This window comes from Salvelinus alpinus, chromosome 4 (assembly GCF_045679555.1).
Source record: "Salvelinus alpinus chromosome 4, SLU_Salpinus.1, whole genome shotgun sequence".
NCBI classification, from domain to species: domain Eukaryota; kingdom Metazoa; phylum Chordata; class Actinopteri; order Salmoniformes; family Salmonidae; genus Salvelinus; species Salvelinus alpinus.
In genome coordinates, this window is record NC_092089.1 from 23,842,833 (window position 1) to 23,870,229 (window position 27,397).

At 40.3% G+C, this 27,397-nt stretch overlaps 1 protein-coding gene across 1 annotated transcript; it reads left to right on the forward strand.

Moving 5' to 3' along the window:
* Positions 1-1,347: 1,347 nt before the first annotated feature.
* On the forward strand, positions 1,348-27,397 carry dgat1b (diacylglycerol O-acyltransferase 1b). The gene is made up of 17 exons (XM_071396136.1): positions 1,348-1,682; positions 2,072-2,159; positions 5,660-5,700; positions 6,137-6,222; positions 8,785-8,837; positions 9,083-9,188; positions 16,773-16,901; positions 20,462-20,536; positions 21,259-21,362; positions 21,968-22,006; positions 22,130-22,171; positions 22,279-22,323; positions 22,496-22,608; positions 22,779-22,844; positions 23,050-23,137; positions 26,246-26,308; positions 26,439-27,397. The coding sequence occupies exons 1-17, from the start codon at positions 1,492-1,494 to the stop codon at positions 26,601-26,603; spliced, it is 1,494 nt and encodes a 497-aa protein (XP_071252237.1). The 5' UTR covers positions 1,348-1,491; the 3' UTR covers positions 26,604-27,397.

The window sequence follows — 27,397 nt, forward strand, 5'->3', positions numbered from 1 at the left end:
ATAGCCCCGTTGGAAAATATAAATGTACTGTTTTAAAATGAGAAGAATTTTTTTTTAAATTATTATTATTATTATTTTTAAATGTGAATCACATTTTTATTTGGCGTACCACCGACAGCATTGTGCATACCCCCAGTTTGGGAATACCTTATACAGATGATTAACAAAACATGCACATGACAGTATCCATACCTTTTTGTGGTAAATGTGAATGAAAAAAACTGTTTTGATAATGCTTTTCATACACATACCTTGTCCATAATGTAGAGACCTTTATATGGGATATTAATTGAAGACGTAATTGACATACCTTTGTATGCCTCCTTGTCTGTATACCTGCAGACACAGAAACAAACATGAGCAGTTCAGTCATCTGCACCCTAAACAGCTAGCCTTCAACATATTGTTATAGCATACATATTCTTACCTCTGTGTTGATGATTGATATCCATTGAATTGTGTCCATTTTTTAAGATTTGCACAAATATGAAAAGATTGATGGTATCATCATAAAACAATATCAACTTAGATCATACAACGAACAAACTTACCTTAAATCTTTACATTTTTCAGTTAAGTGTCTACACCTGCTGTCCTTTCAAATTCAAATGTTTCAGTTGGGCAGTTAGGTTCCTGCAAGAACCCCCCACCAACTAAGGAGGTTCCTCAATGAACCCCACCTCATATGGGGTTCTTGGAAGAACCTTTTGGGGGCCATTTTCAGTGTCAAGAACCTTAAGGTTCTTCAAAGAACCCCATATGAGGAGGGGTTCATCGAGGAACCTCCTTAGTTGGTGCGGGTTCTTGCAGGAACCTAACTCCCCAACTGAAACATTTGGATCTTAGAAGAACCCTTGTTGAACCCCTAATGTTTAGAGTGTAGACTATACTGACCTGTATAGCAAAAGGAAGCACATGGAAAACTGAAAAGCCTATAGCACATAAGGGAAGTACCAAAACACCTTGATATAGGGTGGAAGCAGATGCAAGCAGATGAGGACATTTGGCTATATGGAAGACATTATATAGTAAAACATACAAAAGTGTGAACGTTAACCAGGAAAGAAAACATACTAGCCTCCCATGTGCCCAATAAAAACTATCCCCAAAGCAACACAAAAAAGTTGAACAACCCTCTCCTATTTTGGACCACCCCTCCCTCCATTAAATTGCGATCTGTTCCTAACTTAATATAGCCCTCACCTTCATAACTGGCAGCAGTCCAACCAGTGTCGTCAGACTTGCCACTCCTCCACGGTTCTGTTCCACCACGCCACATTCTTACGTATACAGTCAATACGGAACTGTTGCCTGCTGCCTACTACAACTACAGTATCCATACAGTTATTGACAGTATCGCGTTTTGTAATCCCAACTTCCTCTTGCTCTGTCTGACAGTGTGATGTTTGGCAATAGTGGGCATGTGTTATAGCTGCCTGCAAAGTAGGCTAGACGTCAAATTCATCTAGAGCTCTGAAGATTGGCGATATCATGGAAGAAACAGGGGCCCTTATCCGCAAAAGAAGAGCCACTATATCCACTGGAAAATGTGTTACTTTGAAACAAGTGAATGGGCGGTCAGCGGTTGATGAGAGTATTAACGGCCACGGTGGCAGCGGCAACATGGTAACCACGTCAAAAGAAAGGAAGAAACGAATAAATGTTCCTAGTGATAGACAGAGGTGAGGCATAAACTAACAAAACCCAGACGTGTCGTTATAGTGGGGTGAATTTATGCCAGGGAAAACAGATCGCGGCTGTATTTATTACTTCACCCACTTGTGCAATTGTCCCTTATGAACAGTTATTTATAATGGCGTAGAATTAATGATGTACTTTTAAAACCACTTCGCATTGTCTATATGTCACCAATGCTGGTCCAATAGGCCATATGTCAAATTGGTGATAAAAAGGGGTACATTTAAAACATTCAAATCTCGAAGGGAAGTCGGTGGTGTGTTGCGGACGTCATTTGGGAAGGGTATTTCAGATCAGTTAACTATAGCTGTAGTACAGTACAGTAAATGAGTGTGCACGTATTCAAGCTATCCCATGTCTCTTCACGCCTCAGTTGCCACAGGTTGCAGGAGTCCCTGCTGAGCTCTGCCAGTGGTTACAGAAACTACAGAGGAGTCCTCAACTGGTGTGTTGTCATGCTGGTAAGTTTTCTTCTGCAAAGTCACAATGAGAGTCTCAGTTAATTCTCCAGTCTGCTCAACAACACTCAGGTCAGTGTAAACACTACAATCACTGGCTAGGTTTCCCTCTTAGGCTACATCTTAATACCTAATCATTTTGGGGGGGGACTATGTTGTTCCATGTAGTGAATATGTTACACAGTGCGTTTGTATGGGCTAATAGCAGTAAGGCAAAATTAAAATTATTCATCAAATAATTTTGTAAAAAAATTACATTTTTGATACTTCAAGGGGTCTTAAAATTCTAAATCAAATAGAATAATGATCCATGGTATGACCTTCTTAAAACAATTCCATATAGCTTAGTAGAACCCCGGTTTAGACAGGGCTTAGACTGTTTAGTGCCAAAATAAGGGGTTATACATGTAAAAAACAAACATATATATATAGTTTACAGTATATCTCTCAGATATAGGACAGAAACTTCAGAACAAACTTCCTTTAGATTCTTTGGGGGGACTATCTGTTGTTCCATGTAGTGAATCTGTTATTAAATGCGTTTGTATGGGCAAATTGCAGTAAGGCAACAAAACAAAAAAACATCTAATATTTTAACATTTTAAATTTTTATACCTCAATGGGTCATAAAATTCTAAATCAAATAGAAAAATGATCCTTGGTATGACCTTCTTAAAACAATTCCATATAGCTTAGTAAAACACTACCACTACCGCCCATCTTAAACAGGGCTTAGACCAGGGTGTCTGTAGTGACTGTAGACTTTAACACATAGGGGCTCCCGAGTGGCGCATGGGTCTAAGGCTAGAGGCGTCACTACAGACACCCTGGTTCGAATCCAGGCTGCATCACAAACGGCTGTGATTGGGAGTCCCATAGGGCAGGCGCCAATTGGCACCGCGTCGTTTGTGTTTGGCCGGTGTATCACAACCGGTGTATCACAACCAGCCGTGATTGGGAGTCCCGTAGGCTAGGTGCCCAGCGTCGTCCGGGTTTGGCCAGTGTAGGCCGTGATTGTAAATAAGAATTTGTTTTAACTGGCTTACCTCCTACAAGAGGAGTCGATCAGAGAGCATCACTGTGCGGTGGTGGGTGTGTGCCCCCAGGTCTCACCAGAAGGCATATTCATCCCACGCTGAGCCTGAAAACACAGTGTTTAATGACACCAGACACTTATTCAGAACACCTCAAGAGGATTATATATCTAGCCCGAGGCTGCTCTGTGTTCCTGTTCTTTTAGTTTAGCAAGATTACAGTGAAAGTGAGACAAAATCATATTTCTCATCATATTCTTTTGTCTTTTAATGATTTTGCTGCAAAAGGAGGTGATGTGGATTGAGGTGAGGCCAAGGTCATCCTGCTTTCATGTAATACTCTGATATTTTGTAAGATTCCTTTAGGCTAAACTTACTAGACGCAGGATAGTAGAGGTACATTGGCACTTGTGCCGCGGCACTTACTGTTGCTGGACTAGACTATTCTGTCCAATCCTAAAGTAGGACACGTAACGCTTAGCTATATAGTTAGCTAATCACTTTGTTAATAACCTTGTGTTTTGCTAATTCAGTTTGGCTTTGAAGTCAGTTTGTGAGAGGATAGGAAACAGCAGGACATTCCCATTCCTCTAGCTCTCAGTGAGTCTCAATACAACCACATAAACCATTATTTTACTCTTTAGAGAGAGATGTTGGAGTTCAAGGATTGTTTGATGATGCTAAGGGAAACATGGTGGTACCATTCCCTTAGAATAGCACACTGACATTTAGATGTGTAACTATTGTGGGGAAATATGGTATTGAGATTCTATCTAAAGTAATCATTCTGCAACAGCTAGTTCGTTGATCTGAATTCACGTCAAATCTAGAGCACCGCCAGCTTAGTCCCCTTCATCAAAGCCGTGGAGAAGAAATTCACATTTCTAAAACTGTTGATAATCCACTCTCTGAAACAAGATCATTTGGTCATCACAGTACTTTGTTCATTCTTTGAACTTCTTGTCAAATTCCCGTTGAACGTGGAGAAGTCTTTGTATTCGATAATAAGAAATTACAATCCAAAATGAAAAATGTTCAACGAGGGAGGGAGAGAATCACAAGACAGACCTAAAAATCAAGAGGGTGATTATCTTAACTTGCAAACACTTCATCTTTTAGCTGTCAAGATGAGTTCCACAAATAGTACTGTATTTGGTATTTTATTAGGATCTCCATTATCTAGAGCCAAAGCTGCAGCTACCCTTCCTGTGGTTCACATAAAACATGACATTAATAGACCATTACAGCTGAAGGCCAGAACTACATAAAATGACAATACATAACATTAATAGACAGTTTTTTTTAGTTAAAAAATAAATAATAGACAGGTACAAAACTAGCTACATTTTAAATAAGTATACACACTTTAATATTAGTATGCCTTAGCAATCATTGCAACATGTACTCATAATAACGTCTACACTGCAGTCATCCATTTGTTACAGTTGCTTACTGTTACAATTGCAGGTCCTGATCCTAATCTCTCAGAACCAGTTGTTCTGTAAACACTAGCGAGAATCTCACAGCATTAGGAACCACCCGTGTCCTTGGTTCTTCCGTTTGACGTCAGTACTGCTCATAATAATGTGATTCATAGGCAAGTGCAACGAAAACCACAATGAAAATGCAACAATTCCTCCAGCTTCAACCACAGTTGTCACCCTAGCAACTGTGCCATTCAGCTCATAGCAATGAGCTACAGATGGAGTTTCCTCCCCACTAAGGCTTCAATGTAATCCTTCACCTCAGCAACCGACTTGGATTTTTCTCCAGCTGAAGTTTCAATTTAATCCTTCGTTTTAGCTACCGATGTGGACTTTTTAGATGCTCATCACTGCACAATGTGCAATACATTGAACAGAGTTATCATTATCATCATCAGATGTCTAGTCCTGTCTAGTGCATAGAAATGAACTAAACCAAACTGCCCGTAAAGGGTTTACTGAGGTATAGTGTAACGTGTTACAGTCTACTGCCCTTAAAGGGTTTACTGAGGTATAGTGTAACGTGTTACAGTCTACTGCCCTTAAAGGGTTTACTGAGGTATAGTGTAACGTGTTACAGTCTACTGCCCTTAAAGGGTTTACTGAGGTATATAGGGTGGGCATTCTAGTTTCTTTATTTCTATGTTGTCCTTTTCTATGTGTTTGGCCTGGTATGGTTCTCAATCAGAGGCAGCTGTCTATTGTTGTCTCTGATTGAGAACCATACTTAGGTAGCCCTTTTCCACCTGTGTTGGTGGGAGGTTGACTTTGTTTAGGGCACATAGCCTTTGAGCTTCACGGTTTGTTTTGTATTGCTTATTGTTTTGTTCGGCGTCATTTTTATTTAATAAAGAAAATGTACGCTCACCACGCTGCACCTTGGTCCTCTCCTTTCAACAGCCGTGACAGAATGTATGCTTGTACCAAGTGAAACAAACTGTATTTTCAAGGATGCAATGAATTTACAAGCCCTCTTTTGTTGTAGGTCTTAAGCAATGCCCGTCTGTTCTTGGAAAACCTTTTAAAGTAAGTACAGTATGTTATGAGAAGCTTGCCATAAGAGAAGAGGGGGAAAGGAGAGTGTAGTCTTATGGCTGTCATTTGACGGTTGGAAGTAAAGGCCCCGTTTTCAGAGACGTGCAAGGAGGGTACATTGTGATGTATTACTGTAAAGTAAGATAGGAGGTTCTGTGCCTGATTCACTCAAACATGCTGCATCACTTACACTCGCAGCATTCTGAAAACTGAAAGGCTGAAATGTTTCAAGTTAACTTTTAATGTCACATGAACAAGTACAGTGAAATGCCTTTCTTGAAAACTCTAATCCCAACAATGCAGTAATCAATAACAATGTAATACTAAAAATAACAGGGTAGAACAAAAACACACGAGATATAAAATAAGAATGTGGTTTGATTCAGCTGAGCTCTGAGTGTCTAACCACAGTGTTCTGTTTTTCTAGGTATGGTATTCTAGTGGACCCAATACAAGTGGTTTCTCTATTCATAAAGGACCCCTACAACATGCCTGCAGCGTGCCTTGTTATCGGTACGTGGACTTTACTCTGCTCTAGCATGTCATTTAGGGTCCTTCTGGATATTCCCCCCTCACTCCCCCTACGCACTAGATCACTCTCCCAACAAACTATCACTATCATTCCCCCAGACCCTACACACTTGATCACTCCCCCTTACACACTATCACTCCCCCTACACACTAGATCTGTAGGCAGGTCATTACAGGCTGTCCTGCTGCAGCCATCTCCTGAGGTCCATCCCCCTGGCCTATTTTATGGGCCTGCAGTACAGAGAGAAGGACTATGGGACAAGGGACTCCCTATACAGTACAGTACTGAGAGAAGGACTATGGGACAAGGGACTCCCTATACAGTACAGTACAGAGAGAAGGACTATGGGACAAGGGACTCCCTATACAGTACAATATAGATAGAAGGACTATGGGACAAGGGACTCCCTATACAGTACAGTACTGAGAGAAGGACTATGGGACAAGGGACTCCCTATACAGTACAGTACTGAGAGAAGGACTATGGGACAAGGGACTCCCTATACAGTACAGTACTGAGAGAAGGACTATGGGACAAGGGACTGCCTATACAGTACAGTACTGAGAGAAGGACTATGGGACAAGGGACTCCCTATACAGTACAGTACTGAGAGAAGGACTATGGGACAAGGGACTCCCTATACAGTACAGTACAGGGGCATAGCAGACAATGACGCCCTCAGAAGGCACTGGTTTTATATGCATTGCAGCATATTTATTTTATTAACACTTGTAGTCATTGACGCGTGATCCAGTGTCTGTTTTATTGGCTGTAGTATCAGTTAAGCTCAAGCACTTGTTCTGATTGTGAGCCAGGCACAGAAGTTGCCAAGGCGTTAGAGACAGACACCTACTGTATTTTATTCTCTGTTTTATTCAAGGTTGGTTTCCACAGAAGTTGCCAAGGCGTTAGAGACAGACACCTACTGTATTTTATTCTCTGTTTTATTCAAGGTTGGTTTCCACAGAAGTTGCCAAGGCGTTAGAGACAGACACCTACTGTATTTTATTCTCTGTTTTATTCAAGGTTGGTTTCCACAGAAGTTGCCAAGGCGTTAGAGACAGACACCTACTGTATTTTATTCTCTGTTTTATTGAAGGTTGGTTTCCACAGAAGTTGCCAAGGCATTAGAGACAGACACCTACTGTATTTTATTCTCTGTTTTATTGAAGGTTGGTTTCCACAGAAGTTGCCAAGGCATTAGAGACAGACACCTACTGTATTTTATTCTCTGTTTTATTGAAGGTTGGTTTCCACAGAAGTTGCCAAGGCGTTAGAGACAGACACCTACTGTATTTTATTCTCTGTTTTATTGAAGGTTGGTTTCCACAGAAGTTGCCAAGGCGTTAGAGACAGACACCTACTGTATTTTATTCTCTGTTTTATTGAAGGTTGGTTTCCACAGAAGTTGCCAAGGCATTAGAGACAGACACCTACTGTATTTTATTCTCTGTTTTATTGAAGGTTAGTTTCCACAGAAGTTGCCAAGGCGTTAGAGACAGACACCTACTGTATTTTATTCTCTGTTTTATTCAAGGTTGGTTTCCACAGAAGTTGCCAAGGCGTTAGAGACAGACACCTACTGTATTTTATTCTCTGTTTTATTCAAGGTTGGTTTCCACAGAAGTTGCCAAGGCGTTAGAGACAGACACCTACTGTATTTTATTCTCTGTTTTATTGAAGGTTGGTTTCCACAGAAGTTGCCAAGGCATTAGAGACATACACCTACTGTATTTTATTCTCTGTTTTATTCAAGGTTGGTTTCCACAGAAGTTGCCAAGGCGTTAGAGACAGACACCTACTGTATTTTATTCTCTGTTTTATTGAAGGTTGGTTTCCACAGAAGTTGCCAAGGCGTTAGAGACAGACACCTACTGTATTTTATTCTTTGTTTTATTGAGGGTTGGTTTCCATAAAAGTCCACCTCAACCTATTCCATCAGGCCTTTGACATTGTGAATAGTGTAGGCCTTTAGAATTGATTCTATGATGTATCCTTCAAAACACAGCAGAAAAACATTATTCCAAAGACCAGGTCACATGATATGGTATGGAGCGAGAGGCAGCCCTGCAGCTAGTTAGATAATCCCACGATTCAAAATAGTTGAGCCTTTCATTTCTTTCTGTGTGTGCATACAACCATGTTCGTGTGTGCATGCTCATGCATACGCATGTGTGTTTGTGTCCGTTCTCATGCGTGTTTGTGTTTTCTTAAGTGTGTGTTTCCTCTCCACTGCAGAGCTCCCCTGCCAGTCCTGCAGTAGGACAGTAACAGTGCAGTAGTAGCAGGTGGTCTATGCAACACATATGCTGTGTTTGTGCTGCCTCATTTGTCCCAGAAGCTGATGCTGTGACAGCAGGTTTATCTTAACAGGGCAGTGGTGGACCCCCCCTCCCCTCAGCACTGTAGGGAGGAACAACATAAGGTCTTATTTTATCATCGTATCATCTCCCTTGTATATGTTAACTCGCCATGCTTGTCGTGTGTTTGTTTGGTAACATTTATTTGATAACCGACATCATTTGTCTCGTCTTTCCTTCCAGTGTCCAACGTGTTTATAGTGGCAGCTTTGTACACAGAGCGAAGGCTCTCAGTGGTGAGTTTCATTCTGATGTGCTTACCATTGTTGCTGTTATTGTTATAAAAAAAGTTTTGCCTGCGCTGCAGACGGCTATATCAGTCCGCTAATACAGATCTATTAAAGGCCCAGTGCACTACTTTTGTGATTTTTATTTAATGATTTAAAATATATAAATATGTTGTGATTTCTCAGGGGGTGCTGCAGCCCCCTCACACCCCTGCTTCCTGCAGCCTTAACGTGCAGTTCTTCTGTCCCTCCAGGGCTGCTTCAGTGAACGTGTTGGGCTGCTGGTTCATTCCATTAACCTGTCAGTCACACTGTGCTTCCCGGTGGCTATCGTACTAATGGTGAAGTCCATGACTCCAGGTACTGCTGTATGTGTTCTCATCAGCCTACAGATGTAGGATCTTAATTTGATCGCCCTGTTGCAGGAGAACCTTCCGTTTTGCATCATCATCATGATGTGGCCAGTGACACTTTGCTTCTTGAAAGTCCAATATCTTGAAAACTTGACTGCTGACATGTAAAACATTTTGGGACTGTATCAACTGTGGATGAATGAAAAAAATAACAAAGGAGAGTTTCTGAGTGGAGTTTTTCTTTAATTATAATCCACATAATCAATTACATTTCCTGTTGCTGAAGTATGTTTTTCCCTGCAGTAGCAAACTGGCTCAAATTAAGATCCTACATCTGTATAGCAAATCCTGCTTTTCAGAAAAAACTAAACTGTATCTGAATCTAGTGTGTCTATGTGTTTCTCTATTAGTTTAGTTAGTGTGTCTCTGTGTCTTCACTATTAGTTTAAGTTAGTGTTTCTCTGTGTCTTCACTGTTAGTTTATTTAGTGTGTCTCTGTGTGTCTTCACTATTAGTTTAGTTAGTGTGTCTGTGTGTCTTCACTATTAGTTTAGTCAGTGTGTCTTTGTGTGTCTTCACTATTAGTTTAGTTAGTGTGTCTCTGTGTCTTCACCACATTAGCATAGTTAGTGTGTCGACATTTAAGTGTGTAATTCTGTCTGAATGAAATGACTTTAGTGTGGTATTCTATGATCTACCCCTGTAAGAGTTTATATTAATGGAATCAGTTGCATTACAGAAGTTACAGTAGTGTAGTATTATATTATCTAGTTGGCCGTTAATGTGTAGTTAATGTAGTATTATATTATCCAGTTGGCCGTTAATGTGTAGTTAATGTAGTATTATATTATCCAGTTGGTCATTAATGTGTAGTTAATGTAGTATTATATTATCCAGTTGGTCATTAATGTGTAGTTTATGTAGTATTATATTATCTAGTTGGCCATTAATGTGTAGTTAATGTAGTATTATATTATCCAGTTGGTCATTAATGTGTAGTTAATGTAGTATTATATTATCCAGTTGGTCATTAATGTGTAGTTTATGTAGTATTATATTATCCAGTTGGTCATTAATGTGTAGTTAATGTAGTATTATATTATCCAGTTGGTCATCAATGTGTAGTTAATGTAGTATTATATTATCCAGTTGGTCATTAATGTGTAGTTAATGTAGTATTATATTATCTAGTTGGCCGTTAATGTGTAGTTAATGTAGTATTATATTATCCAGTTGGTCATCAATGTGTAGTTAATGTAGTATTATATTATCTAGTTGGTCATCAATGTGTAGTTTATGTAGTATTATATTATCCAGTTGGTCATTAATGTGTAGTTAATGTAGTATTATATTATCCAGTTGGTCATCAATGTGTAGTTAATGTAGTATTATATTATCTAGTTGGTCATCAATGTGTAGTTTATGTAGTATTATATTATCCAGTTGGTCATTAATGTGTAGTTAATGTAGTATTATATTATCCAGTTGGTCATTAATGTGTAGTTAATGTAGTATTATATTATCTAGTTGGTCATCAATGTGTAGTTAATGTAGTATTATATTATCCAGTTGGTCATTAATGTGTAGTTAATGTAGTATTATATTATCCAGTTGGTCATTAATGTGTAGTTAATGTAGTATTATATTATCCAGTTGGTCATCAATGTGTAGTTAATGTAGTATTATATTTTCCAGTTGGTCATTAATGTGTAGTTAATGTAGTATTATATTATCCAGTTGGTCATCAATGTGTAGTTTATGTAGTATTATATTATCTAGTTGGTCATCAATGTGTAGTTTATGTAGTATTATATTATCCAGTTGGTCATTAATGTGTAGTTAATGTAGTATTATATTATCCAGTTGGTCATCAATGTGTAGTTAATGTAGTATTATATTATCTAGTTGGTCATCAATGTGTAGTTTATGTAGTATTATATTATCCAGTTGGTCATTAATGTGTAGTTAATGTAGTATTATATTATCCAGTTGGTCATTAATGTGTAGTTAATGTAGTATTATATTATCTAGTTGGTCATCAATGTGTAGTTAATGTAGTATTATATTATCCAGTTGGTCATTAATGTGTAGTTAATGTAGTATTATATTATCCAGTTGGTCATTAATGTGTAGTTAATGTAGTATTATATTATCTAGTTGGCCGTTAATGTGTAGTTAATGTAGTATTATATTTTCCAGTTGGTCATCAATGTGTAGTTTATGTAGTATTATATTATCCAGTTGGTCATTAATGTGTAGTTAATGTAGTATTATATTATCCAGTTGGTCATCAATGTGTAGTTAATGTAGTATTATATTATCCAGTTGGTCATTAATGTGTAGTTAATGTAGTATTATTTTATCCAGTTGGTCATCAATGTGTAGTTTATGTAGTATTATATTATCCAGTTGGTCATTAATGTGTAGTTAATGTAGTATTATATTATCCAGTTGGTCATTAATGTGTAGTTAATGTAGTATTATATTATCCAGTTGGTCATTAATGTGTAGTTAATGTAGTATTATATTTTCCAGTTGGTCATTAATGTGTAGTTAATGTAGTATTATATTTTCCAGTTGGTCATTAATGTGTAGTTTATGTAGTATTATATTATCCAGTTGGTCATTAATGTGTAGTTAATGTAGTATTATATTATCCAGTTGGTCATTAATGTGTAGTTAATGTAGTATTATATTATCCAGTTGGTCATTAATGTGTAGTTAATGTAGTATTATATTATCTAGTTGGTCATCAATGTGTAGTTAATGTAGTATTATATTATCTAGTTGGTCATCAATGTGTAGTTAATGTAGTATTATATTATCCAGTTGGTCGTTAATGTGTAGTTTATGTAGTATTATATTATCTAGTTGGTCATTAATGTGTAGTTTATGTAGTATTATATTATCTAGTTGGTCATTAATGTGTAGTTAATGTAGTATTATATTATCTAGTTGGTCATTAATGTGTAGTTCATGTAGTATTATATTATCCAGTTGGTCATTAATGTGTAGTTAATGTAGTATTATATTATCCAGTTGGTCATTAATGTGTAGTTCATGTAGTATTATATTATCCAGTTGGTCATTAATGTGTAGTTGATGTAGTATTATATTATCCAGTTGGTCATTAATGTGTAGTTAATGTAGTATTATATTATCCAGTTGGTCATTAATGTGTAGTTAATGTAGTATTATATTATCCAGTTGGTCATTAATGTGTAGTTAATGTAGTATTATATTATCTAGTTGGCCGTTAATGTGTAGTTAATGTAGTATTATATTTTCCAGTTGGTCATTAATGTGTAGTTAATGTAGTATTATATTTTCCAGTTGGTCATCAATGTGTAGTTAATGTAGTATTATATTATCCAGTTGGTCGTTAATGTGTAGTTAATGTAGTATTATATTATCCAGTTGGTCATTAATGTGTAGTTAATGTAGTATTATATTATCCAGTTGGTCATTAATGTGTAGTTAATGTAGTATTATATTATCTAGTTGGTCATTAATGTGTAGTTAATGTAGTATTATATTATCCAGTTGGTCATCAATGTGTAGTTAATGTAGTATTATATTATCCAGTTGGTCATTAATGTGTAGTTCATGTAGTATTATATTATCCAGTTGGTCATTAATGTGTAGTTAATGTAGTATTATATTATCTAGTTGGTCATTAATGTGTAGTTAATGTAGTATTATATTATCCAGTTGGTCATCAATGTGTAGTTAATGTAGTATTATATTATCCAGTTGGTCATTAATGTGTAGTTAATGTAGTATTATATTATCTAGTTGGTCATCAATGTGTAGTTAATGTAGTATTATATTATCCAGTTGGTCATTAATGTGTAGTTTATGTAGTATTATATTATCCAGTTGGTCATTAATGTGTAGTTGATGTAGTATTATATTATCCAGTTGGTCATTAATGTGTAGTTAATGCCGTATTAAATGATCTATTTAGTCATTAATGTGTAGTTAATGTAGTATTATATTATCCAGTTGGTCATTAATGTGTAGTTAATGTAGTATTATATTATCCAGTTGGTCATTAATGTGTAGTTAATGTAGTATTATATTATCCAGTTGGTCATTAATGTGTAGTTAATGTAGTATTATATTATCTAGTTGGTCATCAATGTGTAGTTAATGTAGTATTATATTATCCAGTTGGTCATTAATGTGTAGTTAATGTAGTATTATATTATCCAGTTGGTCATTAATGTGTAGTTAATGTAGTATTATATTATCTAGTTGGTCATTAATGTGTAGTTCATGTAGTATTATATTATCCAGTTGGTCATTAATGTGTAGTTTATGTAGTATTATATTATCCAGTTGGTCATTAATGTGTAGTTGATGTAGTATTATATTATCCAGTTGGTCATTAATGTGTAGTTAATGTAGTATTATATTATCCAGTTGGTCATTAATGTGTAGTTAATGTAGTATTATATTATCCAGTTGGTCATTAATGTGTAGTTAATGTAGTATTATATTATCTAGTTGGTCATCAATGTGTAGTTAATGTAGTATTATATTATCCAGTTGGTCATTAATGTGTAGTTAATGTAGTATTATATTATCTAGTTGGTCATCAATGTGTAGTTAATGTAGTATTATATTATCCAGTTGGTCATTAATGTGTAGTTTATGTAGTATTATATTATCCAGTTGGTCATTAATGTGTAGTTGATGTAGTATTATATTATCCAGTTGGTCATTAATGTGTAGTTAATGTAGTATTATATTATCCAGTTGGTCATTAATGTGTAGTTAATGCCGTATTAAATGATCTATTTAGTCATTAATGTGTAGTTAGTGTAGTATTATATTATCCAAGTATGTGTTTTTATATTAATGGAATCAGTTGGTCATTAATGTGTAGTTAATGTAGTAATATATTATCCAGTTGGTCATTAATGTGTAGTTAGTGTAGTAGTATATTATTCAAGTATGTGATTTTATATTAATGGAATCAGTTGGTCATTAATGTGTAGTTAGTGTAGTATTATATTATCCAAGTATGTGATTTTATATTATGGAATCAGTTGGTCATTAATGTGTAGTTCATGTAGTATTATATTATCTAGTTGGTCATTAATGTGTAGTTAGTGTAGTATTATATTATCCAGTTGGTCATTAATGTGTAGTTAGTGTAGTATTATATTATCCAAGTATGTGATTTTATATTATGGAATCAGTTGGTCATTAATGTGTAGTTAATGTAGTATTATATTATCTAGTTGGTCATTAATGTGTAGTTAGTGTTGTATTATATTATCCAAGTATGTGATTTTATATTAATAGAATCAGTTGGTCATTAATGTGTAGTTCATGTAGTATTATATTATCCAAGTATGTGATTTTATATTATGGAATCAGTTGGTCATTAATGTGTAGTTAGTGTAGTATTATATTATCCAGTTGGTCATTAATGTGTAGTTAGTGTAGTATTATATTATCCAAGTATGTTATTTTATATTATGGAATCAGTTGGTCATTAATGTGTAGTTAATGTAGTATTATATTATCTAGTTGGTCATTAATGTGTAGTTAATGTAGTATTATATTATCCAGTTGGTCATTAATGTGTAGTTAGTGTAGTATTATATTATCCAAGTATGTGATTTTATATTAATAGAATCAGTTGGTCATTAATGTGTAGTTAATGTAGTATTATATTATCTAGTTGGTCATTAATGTGTAGTTAGTGTTGTATTATATTATCCAAGTATGTGATTTTATATTAATAGAATCAGTTGGTCATTAATGTGTAGTTCATGTAGTATTATATTATCCAAGTGTGTGATTTTATCTGAATGGAATCAGTTGGGCAGTGTTTGATCAGTCCCAGTTGGCTCACAGGGAGAGGAAGTAAGGAGTGAGGTGGATATGAGGCCAAAAGAGGAGTGGCTGAGAGACAGGTCAATGTCAGGTCAGCTCTGCCTGTCTTCATCAAGCTGGTTGCTAGCCAGCATGGCATCTGGTGACATACAACAGCTAACTGAGTCTCTCATGGCTACACATGTCTCAGAACTTAGGAAACTGACCACAAACACAAGATGATATTAACTGTCTGTGATGTTGTTCTTTACCCGCAGTTTTATATTTACAAATGTAGGATCTTAGTTTGTTCACCCTTTTGCTGGAGAATTTTCCTGCAATAAAGGAAATGTATAACTTGTGTATTTCTGAAGTTTGTCATTTCCACTTTAGCATTTCAGACTTGATTTTCCCTTATGAAAAATGGATCAACCCCTACACAAATGTCCACATAATAATAATAATAATTTCCTTTTGCTGCAGGATTATTTTCCTACTGTAGCAAACTGGCTCAAATTAAGATCCTACATCTGTACACGCATAAAGACAAAGGTGAAGCTACAGTCATGAGTTTTTAGTAATCATTCCTCTTAGAGGAGAATAGGAAGGTCTTGTGTCTTAGTGTCTTTAAGATCTTCATTTTACCTCTCACAAATCAGATGATATTTCCCTGGGCGTTGACTGCGTAGCTACAGTTTCCTTCCTTACCCAAAAGTCTTTCTTTCTCCTCATCTGCCGTCGCCACGGGAACGGACAAAGATGTACCATCTGTCTCTTGTACCTCATGCAGAGCTACTGTTTATACATCAAGGTCAGGGGAGAGGGCCACGGATGCTCCTCTTGGCGAGGGAGACAGTCTCTGTCTTTCTCTCTGTGCCCATGCCATCTACTAGGTAACCAGCACGGCCCATTTCCATGCAGCATATGTCCGCTGTTGATAAAGCAGTACTAGTCTGTTAGATTGACCGGGGGGCCTCGCCAGGTTTCCCTGGACCTCGGGCGGTAGCGCTGGTAGTTGGTTGAACGTGAGTGGACTCTGTGTTCCCAGTCGTTCATCTTGTGTGATAGACAAGGAGAGGATGGTGAGTGTTGTAACTCTTGACATATATGGATAGCCCTAGATAAGGACAGTAAGAGCCAGGTGGGCAGCATTCCTCAGCTTCTTGTTAGGGCCTGTTTGTTAGCTACACATCAAAGCCAACGTCTTCGCTAACTGGGAATCAGAGGGTTGGTTTCATTCTTTTCTGTTCTACAGTGTGATATGCATGTTGAATACCTCAAGTTGACTGTACCATATTATAAACTGTGTGGTTCGAGCCCTGAATTCTGATTGGCTGACAGCCGTGGTATATCAGACCGTATACCACAGGTATGACACAACATTTATTTTTACTGCTCTAATTACGTCAGTAAACAGTTTATAATAGCAAGGCACCTCGGGAGATTGTGATATATGGCCAATATACCACGGCTAAAGGCTGTATCCAGGCACTCCTTGTGTTGTGCCTTAGCTGTGGTATATCGGTTCATATACCACACCACCTCGGGCCTTATTGCTTAAATATACTACTTAACGCACTGTGCTACTACACATCAAGATCCTTTACAACCACCCACACCCACGTCATTCACTCCATTTGATGGATACTGTGTATTGTACTGTTGTGCATACAACACTTAATATGTTTGACTGTGAATTCTAATGGCAAATATTGCATAACTATTGCTCATATTTAACATTGCACATTGTTCTTGTTCTCAGTGGGTGGAGCGTCTGCTCTGGGAGTGTACACCGTCCTCTTCCTGAAGCTCTACTCCTACAAAGATGTGAACAAGTGGTGTAGAGAGATGAGCCACGCTAAAGCCCGTAGCTTGGCCCGCTCCCTCTCATGTAAGTCCTCAGTCTCCACAGTCCTCTATGCCCCATGCTAAAGCCCGTAGCCTGGCCCGCTCCCTCTCATGTAAGTCCTCAGTCTCCACAGTCCTCTATGCCCCATGCTAAAGCCCGTAGCCTGGCCCGCTCCCTCTCATGTAAGTCCTGTCTCCACAGTCCTCTATGCCCCATGCTAAAGCCCGTAGCCTGGCCCGCTCCCTCTCATGTAAGTCCTCAGTCTCCACAGTCCTCTATGCCCCATGCTAAAGCCCGTAGCCTGGCCCGCTCCCTCTCATGTAAGTCCTCAGTCTCCACAGTCCTCTATGCCCCATGCTAAAGCCCGTAGCCTGGCCCGCTCCCTCTCATGTAAGTCCTCAGTCTCCACAGTCCTCTATGCCCCATGCTAAAGCCCGTAGCCTGGCCCGCTCCCTCTCATGTAAGTCCTCAGTCTCCACAGTCCTCTATGCCTCATGCTAAAGCCCGTAGCCTGGCCCGCTCCCTCTCATGTAAGTCCTCAGTCTCCACAGTCCTCTATGCCCCATGCTAAAGCCCGTAGCCTGGCCCGCTCCCTCTCATGTAAGTCCTCAGTCTTCACAGTCCTCTATGCCCCATGCTAAAGCCCGTAGCCTGGCCCGCTCCCTCTCATGTAAGTCCTCAGTCTCCACAGTCCTCTATGCCCCATGCTAAAGCCCGTAGCCTGGCCCGCTCCCTCTCATGTAAGTCCTCAGTCTCCACAGTCCTCTATGCCCCATGCTAAAGCCCGTAGCCTGGCCCGCTCCCTCTCATGTAAGTCCTCAGTCTCCACAGTCCTCTATGCCCCATGCTAAAGCCTGTAGCCTGGCCCGCTCCCTCTCATGTAAGTCCTCAGTCTCCACAGTCCTCTATGCCCCATGCTAAAGCCCGTAGCCTGGCCCGCTCCCTCTCATGTAAGTCCTCAGTCTCCACAGTCCTCTATGCCTCATGCTAAAGCCCGTAGCCTGGCACGCTCCCTCTCATGTAAGTCCTCAGTCTCCACAGTCCTCTATGCCCCATGCTAAAGCCCGTAGCCTGGCCCGCTCCCTCTCATGTAAGTCCTCAGTCTTCACAGTCCTCTATGCCCCATGCTAAAGCCCGTAGCCTGGCCCGCTCCCTCTCATGTAAGTCCTCAGTCTCCACAGTCCTCTATGCCCCATGCTAAAGCCCGTAGCCTGGCCCGCTCCCTCTCATGTAAGTCCTCAGTCTCCACAGTCCTCTATGCCCCATGCTAAAGCCCGTAGCCTGGCCCGCTCCCTCTCATGTAAGTCCTCAGTCTCCACAGTCCTCTATGCCCCATGCTAAAGCCTGTAGCCTGGCCCGCTCCCTCTCATGTAAGTCCTCAGTCTCCACAGTCCTCTATGCCCCATGCTAAAGCCCGTAGCCTGGCCCGCTCCCTCTCATGTAAGTCCTCAGTCTCCACAGTCCTCTATGCCCCATGCTAAAGCCCGTAGCCTGGCACGCTCCCTCTCATGTAAGTCCTCAGTCTCCACAGTCCTCTATGCCCCATGCTAAAGCCCGTAGCCTGGCCCGCTCCCTCTCATGTAAGTCCTGTCTCCACAGTCCTCTATGCCCCATGCTAAAGCCCGTAGCCTGGCCTGCTCCCTCTCATGTAAGTCCTCAGTCTCCACAGTCCTCTATGCCCCATGCTAAAGCCCGTAGCCTGGCCCGCTCCCTCTCATGTAAGTCCTCAGTCTCCACAGTCCTCTATGCCCCATGCTAAAGCCCGTAGCCTGGCCCGCTCCCTCTCATGTAAGTCCTCAGTCTCCACAGTCCTCTATGCCCCATGCTAAAGCCCGTAGCCTGGCCCGCTCCCTCTCATGTAAGTCCTCAGTCTCCACAGTCCTCTATGCCTCATGCTAAAGCCCGTAGCCTGGCCCGCTCCCTCTCATGTAAGTCCTCAGTCTCCACAGTCCTCTATGCCCCATGCTAAAGCCCGTAGCCTGGCCCGCTCCCTCTCATGTAAGTCCTCAGTCTCCACAGTCCTCTATGCCCCATGCTAAAGCCTGTAGCCTGGCCCGCTCCCTCTCATGTAAGTCCTCAGTCTCCACAGTCCTCTATGCCCCATGCTAAAGCCCGTAGCCTGGCCCGCTCCCTCTCATGTAAGTCCTCAGTCTTCACAGTCCTCTATGCCCCATGCTAAAGCCCGTATCCTGGCCTGCTCCCTCTCATGTAAGTCCTCAGTCTCCACAGTCCTCTATGCCCCATGCTAAAGCCCGTAGCCTGGCCCGCTCCCTCTCATGTAAGTCCTCAGTCTCCACAGTCCTCTATGCCCCATGCTAAAGCCCGTAGCCTGGCCCGCTCCCTCTCATGTAAGTCCTCAGTCTCCACAGTCCTCTATGCCCCATGCTAAAGCCTGTAGCCTGGCCCGCTCCCTCTCATGTAAGTCCTCAGTCTCCACAGTCCTCTATGCCCCATGCTAAAGCCCGTAGCCTGGCCCGCTCCCTCTCATGTAAGTCCTCAGTCTCCACAGTCCTCTATGCCCCATGCTAAAGCCCGTAGCCTGGCACGCTCCCTCTCATGTAAGTCCTCAGTCTCCACAGTCCTCTATGCCCCCTACCAGCAACTGGCCAACAACAACACTGCTACTACTTTAATTACTTCAGATGTACTGCTTTTACTATCGATACTGCTCACGCTTTCTGGGATTCACTGCTTCTGATTTTACTGATACGTCTGTTCTTGAAGTTTGTGCGGTGTGAGGGAGATTTTTCAAATACTTTATATTTTGATTGAGTCTGCCTGGAGTGCCAGATGGGCGGAGTATGTACTTTTGGGACAATTCCTTTTTATCCATTGCGCCAGGCAATCAAGTATTTGAAAAATAACTAATATTGTTATAACAGGTTTGATTTCAACCCTCGTCCTCTAAGCTCTTCTGTGACAACTCCCAGAGTTGCTTTGTCTAGAGAGTTTGTGTCACCTGGGTTCTACGTTGACCTTTGACTCCCAGAGTTGCTTTGTCTAGAGAGTTGGTGTCACCTGGGTTCTACGTTGACCTTTGACTCCCAGAGTTGCTTTGTCTAGAGAGTTTGTGTCACCTGGGTTCTACGTTGACCTTTGACTCCCAGAGTTGCTTTGTCTAGAGAGTTTGTCTCACCTGGGTTCTACATTGACCTTTGACTCCCAGAGTTGCTTTGTCTAGAGAGTTTGTCTCACCTGGGTTCTACATTGACCTTTGACTCCCAGAGTTGCTTTGTCTAGAGAGTTTGTCTCACCTGGGTTCTACGTTGACCTTTGACTAGTAATAAAGGGCTTAATGAGATTTCTGACTCGCCTCCACGGAAATGGCAACTGTGACCTAATTTTTCATAGGCGGTGATGCTGCGTGTTTGTACATGTACCCTTAATGGAAACCGTTTTCCTGTTACCCTCTACACATAAACATTAACACACACACACTCACACACACATAATACTACAATCCACATCTATCCTTAACTGCTGCACTGCCACCTGCTGGTTGACTGTACACAAGAAGCTGTTCTCCGTGTAGAGTGATTGTGACTGTGAGAATCATACATGTTTAATTGCTGACTTAATATGGCTAGTACTCTCCTCTACAGGTTCCTCTATACCACGGTCTAACGGAAGTGGAGGGGACTATCAGGTCTCCTATCCTGGAAATCTCACCCTCAGAGGTCAGTAGAGGTTGGACATTCCATCCCAGGTAGACCAAGACCTGGGTTCAAATACAATGTCAGGTGTTTCAATAACGTTTCAAAACAACTATTCAGATAACTTTTATTTGAAAAAACAAGTAGTTGAATATTTGAATATATTTGGAGATACTCAAATACACTCCCATGCATTTAACCCATGTATTTGAAAATAGTATTTGAAATAAGTATTAGAAAATACTTTAAAATACAATTTGGTCGACTATTTGGTTTTTACAAATAACCATTAAAATATTTGTTTTTGAAATACTCAAATACACATAACCCATTTAAATAACAAATAGTCAAATGCATGTATTTGAACCCACTCTTATCACTGCTGCCTCAACCTATCCTGCTGTAGCAGACCCCACTCTTATCACCGCTGCCTCAACCTATCCTGCTGTAGCAGACCCCACTCTTATCACTGCTGCCTCAACCTATCCTGCTGTAGCAGACCCCACTCTTATCACTGCTGCCTCAACCTATCCTGCTGTAGCAGACCCCACTCTTATCACTGCTGCCTCAACCTATCCTGCTGTAGCAGACCCCACTTTTATCACTGCTGCCTCAACCTATCCTGCTGTAGCCTGCTACTGGAACTATATCAGACTATAATAATACTCTCTCTCTCTCTCTCCTGTCTCTCTCTTTCTAATCTCTCTCACTTCCCTCTTTCTTTCTAATCTCTTTTGTCTTTTTAGATTTGTATTATTTTGTTTTTGCACCAACCCTCTGCTATGAATTAAACTTCCCCCGGTCTCCACGGATTCGAATGAGCTTCCTGCTAAGGAGGCTTTTTGAAATGGTGAGTTCTGTTCCCAATCACCCTTTCTGCATTGGTTTGTTAATACGCTGCTTTATACTCTGTAAACTAGACTGAACAGTTGATGTTATCACAGCTTTGTCCTACTGGTTATTTCCCAATGTTATGCTATGGGTATAAAAGAAGATGTACAACTTCCTGTTTAGCCCCATGTGAAGGAGCACATTATAGAAATACAGAAACATCAGATCTCTTCAATATGATCTGAAACAGTCATCTACAGCAAACAGATAGAAGTATCTTATTTAACAATGTCGACTTCCATTGTGAATTTCTCTGAACCTCCATTAGAAGATTAGCTTGGTTTATTGGTGTACTGTGGAGATGTGCACTCTGGTCCCAAGACTTATCCAAAGCTAAAAGGCAGACAGCGTTTTTCCTGCACACACACACACGCGCACACACACACACACACACACACACACACACACACACACACACACACACACACACACACACACACACACACACACACACACACACACACACACACACACACACACACACACACACACACACACACACAAGTATTGCTCTTTTGTTGGATTTAGAGGAGAAATGCTAAGTAACAAATCATCTCTTCCCAGCTGTTCTTCACCCAGTTATTGGTGGCATTAACACAGCAGGTAGGTTTTCTACTGACATTGACTTATGTATAGTGACTACATGTATTTATTGAGAATAAGCACCTCATTTTATTTATGATTTGTGCTGTTTATTCACCTCATCGGTCTCTTATCCTCCTCCAGTGGATGATACCCATTATTCAGAGTTCTATGAAGCCATTGGAGGTAAAGTAGGATTACTGGTACATTTATGATTTACATTTAAAGCATTTTTAAAACTATTTTTCTCTATCAATACAATCTCTCTTTCTTCATTGATCCTGATCCTGTAGGATATGGACCTCCCTATGATGATGGAGCGTCTACTCAGACTAGCCGTAAGTACACAAGAGAACACAGGGGTAATGCGGTCATGGTAACATGGTTCATAGTACCCTTGGGCCTTGAGAGATATGACATATACATTGTATTGGGCCGTTCCGTTGTTCTATTGTTGTTTTATGTTGTCCTGGATACAGTATTATTCCCCTGTCTTCTCTGTCCCATCAGGTGCCCAATCATCTTCTCTGGTTGATATTCTTCTACTGGTTCTTCCACTCGTCCTTGAACTTTATTGCTGAGCTCCTGCAATTTGGAGACCGAGAGTTTTACAGAGACTGGTGGTAGGGGAAATGAATACGGTCTATTTTGTTACGTTCCATTGTTTGTTGCCAGTATGTTATTAAGAGGGAGAAGTAATCATTTGAGATGTGCACAAGTAAAATATCAATAGCATGTCCCACTGTAAAATACATCACTTCACATGACTAGGAGACTTTTCCCTTTCTTGCAGGAACTCTGAGACCATCACATACTTTTGGCAAAACTGGAATATTCCAGTACACAAGTGGTGCCTTCGGTGAGTAGATGCAATGTATTCTATACATAGTATACTGTATGTAACATTGAGATCCTATAAATGATTCAATGGTACGGAATCAGTGGAATGGATACTGAGCAGAAATGTATTGAGGATGTATTGGGGATTTGTGAGCTGGTTTGAAGCTGCCGTGAGGTGTTTGATGATACGCGTCCTCCCGTGTTGCTCCCTCTCTCTCCCAAAGCCACTTCTACAAGCCCCTGCTGAAGAGTGGAGTCAGTAAGTGGCTCGGCCAATCAGCAGTGTTCCTGGCTTCAGCCTTCTTTCATGAGGTGAGGTGCTCTGCTCCTAGCTGGGTGAAACCAGACTGACCGCTGTGCTCATCTTTACTATTCCTTGTGAAGTGAAACAGAATGTTAGCTTCATCAGGCTGGTGTTTAACCATGATACTCTGCTGCTACTACAGCTCATATCGTCACTGTCTGACCAAAACATACATTCGCCAAAACATCAACTTTTCAAAGAGAAAAAAAAAGAAAAAAACATGTTTTCCATCAACAAATATAGAATTATGACAATTTACAAGCTATTTTGAATACATGTTCTTGGTTCTAAAGACATGAAATGTTCAGAGTACATTGAGGTTAGATACCACTTTCAATAAATGTAAAACAATTTAAATTGGCAAAAATGTATTTCCAAGGTTTTCATCAGACAATGACTATATACAGTATGTATACCATTTGTGAAGAAATCCTGCATTTTATCAGACTACAGTTTCATAATTGCTGAGATTGCTAGTCAGATTAGACTTTAAAGGCCACAGATATAGTTATTGCATGACAGTACAGTGGCTATACTACACAGTGACTATAATACACAGTGACTATAATACACAGTGACTATAATACACAGTGACTATAATACACAGTGGCTATACTACACAGTGGCTATACTACACAGTGGCTATACTGCACAGTGGCTATACTGCACAGTGGCTATACTGCACAGTGGCTATACTACACAGTGGCTATACTACACAGTGGCTATACTACACAGTGGCTATACTGCACAGTGGCTATACTACACAGTGGCTATAATACACAGTGACTATAATACACAGTGGCTATACTACACAGTGGCTATACTACACAGTGACTATACTACACAGTGGCTATACTGCACAGTGACTATACTACACAGTGGCTATACTACACAGTGGCTATACTACACAGTGGCTATAATACACAGTGACTATACTGCACAGTGACTATACTACACAGTGTCTATACTACACAGTGGCTATACTGCACAGTGGCTATACTGCACAGTGACTATACTACACAGTGTCTATACTACACAGTGGCTATACTACACAGTGTCTATACTGCACAGTGGCTATACTGCACAGTGGCTATACTGCACAGTGGCTATACTACACAGTGGCTATACTACACAGTGGCTATACTACACAGTGGCTATACTGCACGGTGGCTATACTACACAGTGACTATACTACACAGTGGCTATACTACACAGTGGCTATACTGCACAGTGGCTATACTACACAGTGGCTATACTGCACGGTGGCTATACTACACAGTGGCTATACTACACAGTGGCTATACTGCACAGTGGCTATACTGCACGGTGGCTATACTACACAGTGACTATACTACACAGTGGCTATACTACACAGTGGCTATACTGCACAGCGGCTATAATACACAGTGGCTATACTGCACGGTGGCTATACTACACAGTGGCTATACTACACAGTGGCTATACTACACGGTGGCTATACTGCACGGTGGCTATAATACACAGTGGCTATAATACACAGTGGCTATAATACACAGTGGATATAATACACAGTGGCTATACTACACAGTGGCTATACTACACAGTGGCTATACTACACAGTGGCTATACTACACATTGGCTATACTACACAGTGGCTATACTGCACGGTGGCTATAATACACAGTGGCTATAATACACAGTGGCTATAATACACAGTGGATATAATACACAGTGGATATAATACACAGTGGCTATACTACACAGTGGCTATACTACACAGTGGCTATAATACACAGTGGATATAATACACAGTGGCTATACTACACAGTGGCTATACTACACAGTGGCTATACTACACAGTGGCTATACTGCACAGTGGCTATACTACACAGCGGCTATACTACACAGTGGCTATACTACACAGTGGCTATACTACACAGTGGCTATACTACACAGTGGCTATACTGCACAGTGTCTATACTACACAGTGGCTATACTACACTGTGGCTATACTGCACAGTGGCTATACTAAACAGTGGCTATACTACACAGTGGCTATAATACACAGTGGCTATATTACACAGTGGCTATACTACACAGTGGCTATACTACACAGTGGCTATACTGCACAGTGGCTATAATACACAGTGGCTATACTACACAGTGGCTATAATACACAGTGGCTATACTACACAGTGGCTGTACTACACAGTGACTATACTACACAGTGGCTAGACTACACAGTGGCTATAAAGTAGGGCCCTTTCTGGGGATATTTCTCTGTTGTCCAGACACACACACACACACACACACACACACACACACACACACAAATGGGTGCGCTTGGCTTATATCCAGCACTCTTCATCATTGACGAAGGTCAGTGTTGGAGGGACGTTAGTGTAGCTGGGATGAGAGGAGGAGGAAAGGAGTGTAACACAAGGCCATATCAGGCTGCTGTGCTTCTGGAGGAGGAGATAAGAGCAGTGTACGGTGAGGAGCCTGTTCAGTCAGCAGGTTCACAGAGATACGGCTCCCTCCCGCTCCTCATCCCCATCCCGGACAGACAGACAAACGGGGCTGCTGCTGCTGTTTTAAACGCTGACCTTCAGAGGACAGCGAGCGGAGCAGAGAGGAGCGGAGCGCCACAGTGCCCTGCGGGACACCAGTCTCCCCCTCTCCCCTGAGTAATGACAGGAGGGATCCTAGTGTCACACACACACACACTCACACACATATACACACACAATCCCCTGAGTAATGACAGGAGGGATCCTAGTGTCACACACACACACACTCACACACATATACACACACAATCCCCTGAGTAATGCCAGGAGGGATCAGGAGACTAGGATCTGTAGATCAGAGGGTCACACAGCAGGTCCTGTCAGCTCCATCAGAGCAATGAGGTGAGGCTTGATAGTCATCCAGCAGTCATTCCATAGGTTAGCTATCTGTCTGTTACCTCAGTTCCCTGTATGTCCTTTCCTAGTGTACGAACTAGGTGTCATTCCATAGGTTAGCTGCCTGGAGTGGAAACATTATTTTCCTGTTCGCTGTGGATAAAGGAGATGGCTGTGTGGAAAACTGTTCTTGAAAACTAAAAGTTAACGTTGCTGATGTTGTCTTCACAGTACCTGGTCAGTGTTCCACTGAAGATGCTGAGGCCATGGGCTTTTATGGGCATGATGGCTCAGGTGAGATCTTAGAACTGAGAAATTATAATCCACAAATGTATTGTCTGAAATGATTTACTGGTGGTGTTTTTGACTCATTAAAATGAATGTTGTGTTTGTTTACTCACTAAATGGAGTCCTTGGCTTACAGCTTCCGCTGGCCTGGTTTGTGGCGCGTTTTCTCCGAGGTAACTATGGCAACGCAGCCGTATGGATCTCTCTCATCATTGGCCAGCCAATCGCCGTGCTCATGTACGTCCACGACTACTATGTACTTCACTACAGAGAGGGGTCGGCGGGGGGTGGACCTGAATGACCTCCTCAGGGGAATATATACCAGACCAGCCTTTTATAGGAAAGACAAATAGAGCTAGAAATGTACTTTATGGTACTTTATGAAAGCACCTTAAAGGGGCAATCAGCATTTGCTACATCCATTTTTGGACTCATACATTAATGATATGTACCATTCGATTCTTGAAGAACAACTTCTAAATGTCTCACCAGCTTAGTTCAACTGTCGCTCTCCATCACAAACCTAAATATAAGATTGTATTTACTCCAATATGTGGAAACAAAGAATGTAAACAAACACTATATAGCCTCAAAACATGGTTAAAACTATACTTTTTTATATTGGATGGTCAATCGTTGCATCCATAGCTCTGTCCATGAATTTGAAAGTGATAACATTTCTCCAGTCCCATCCCTCAGCTTTTTACTGAACCAGGGGTGGGTAGGCAGCTTTGTTATTGTTTCAACTGCTGATTGCCACTTTAAAAGATAACACACTTCTTTTAGAAACAATCAATATAGTTAGTGAATATTAGAATATGCCTTATTGAATCATGTCTGACAAGTGCAATTTTCAAAAAGTGCCAGTTTCTCAGAAAATGTGCACAACCAGTACATGTGTGTTTGTAAGATTTATGTGTTTTTATGCCACTCAAGCCTCAATATTTAGTCATCGTGTTTTACTTGGGTACGTATAGAGGGAAATGTAGAGATAGGAAAATGGCAGCTGGTGATTCTTGACTTTAGTCCGTTAATTGGGTCATTATTATGTTGCCGACAGAACTACATGGACAAGTAAATATATTTCTCTATTTA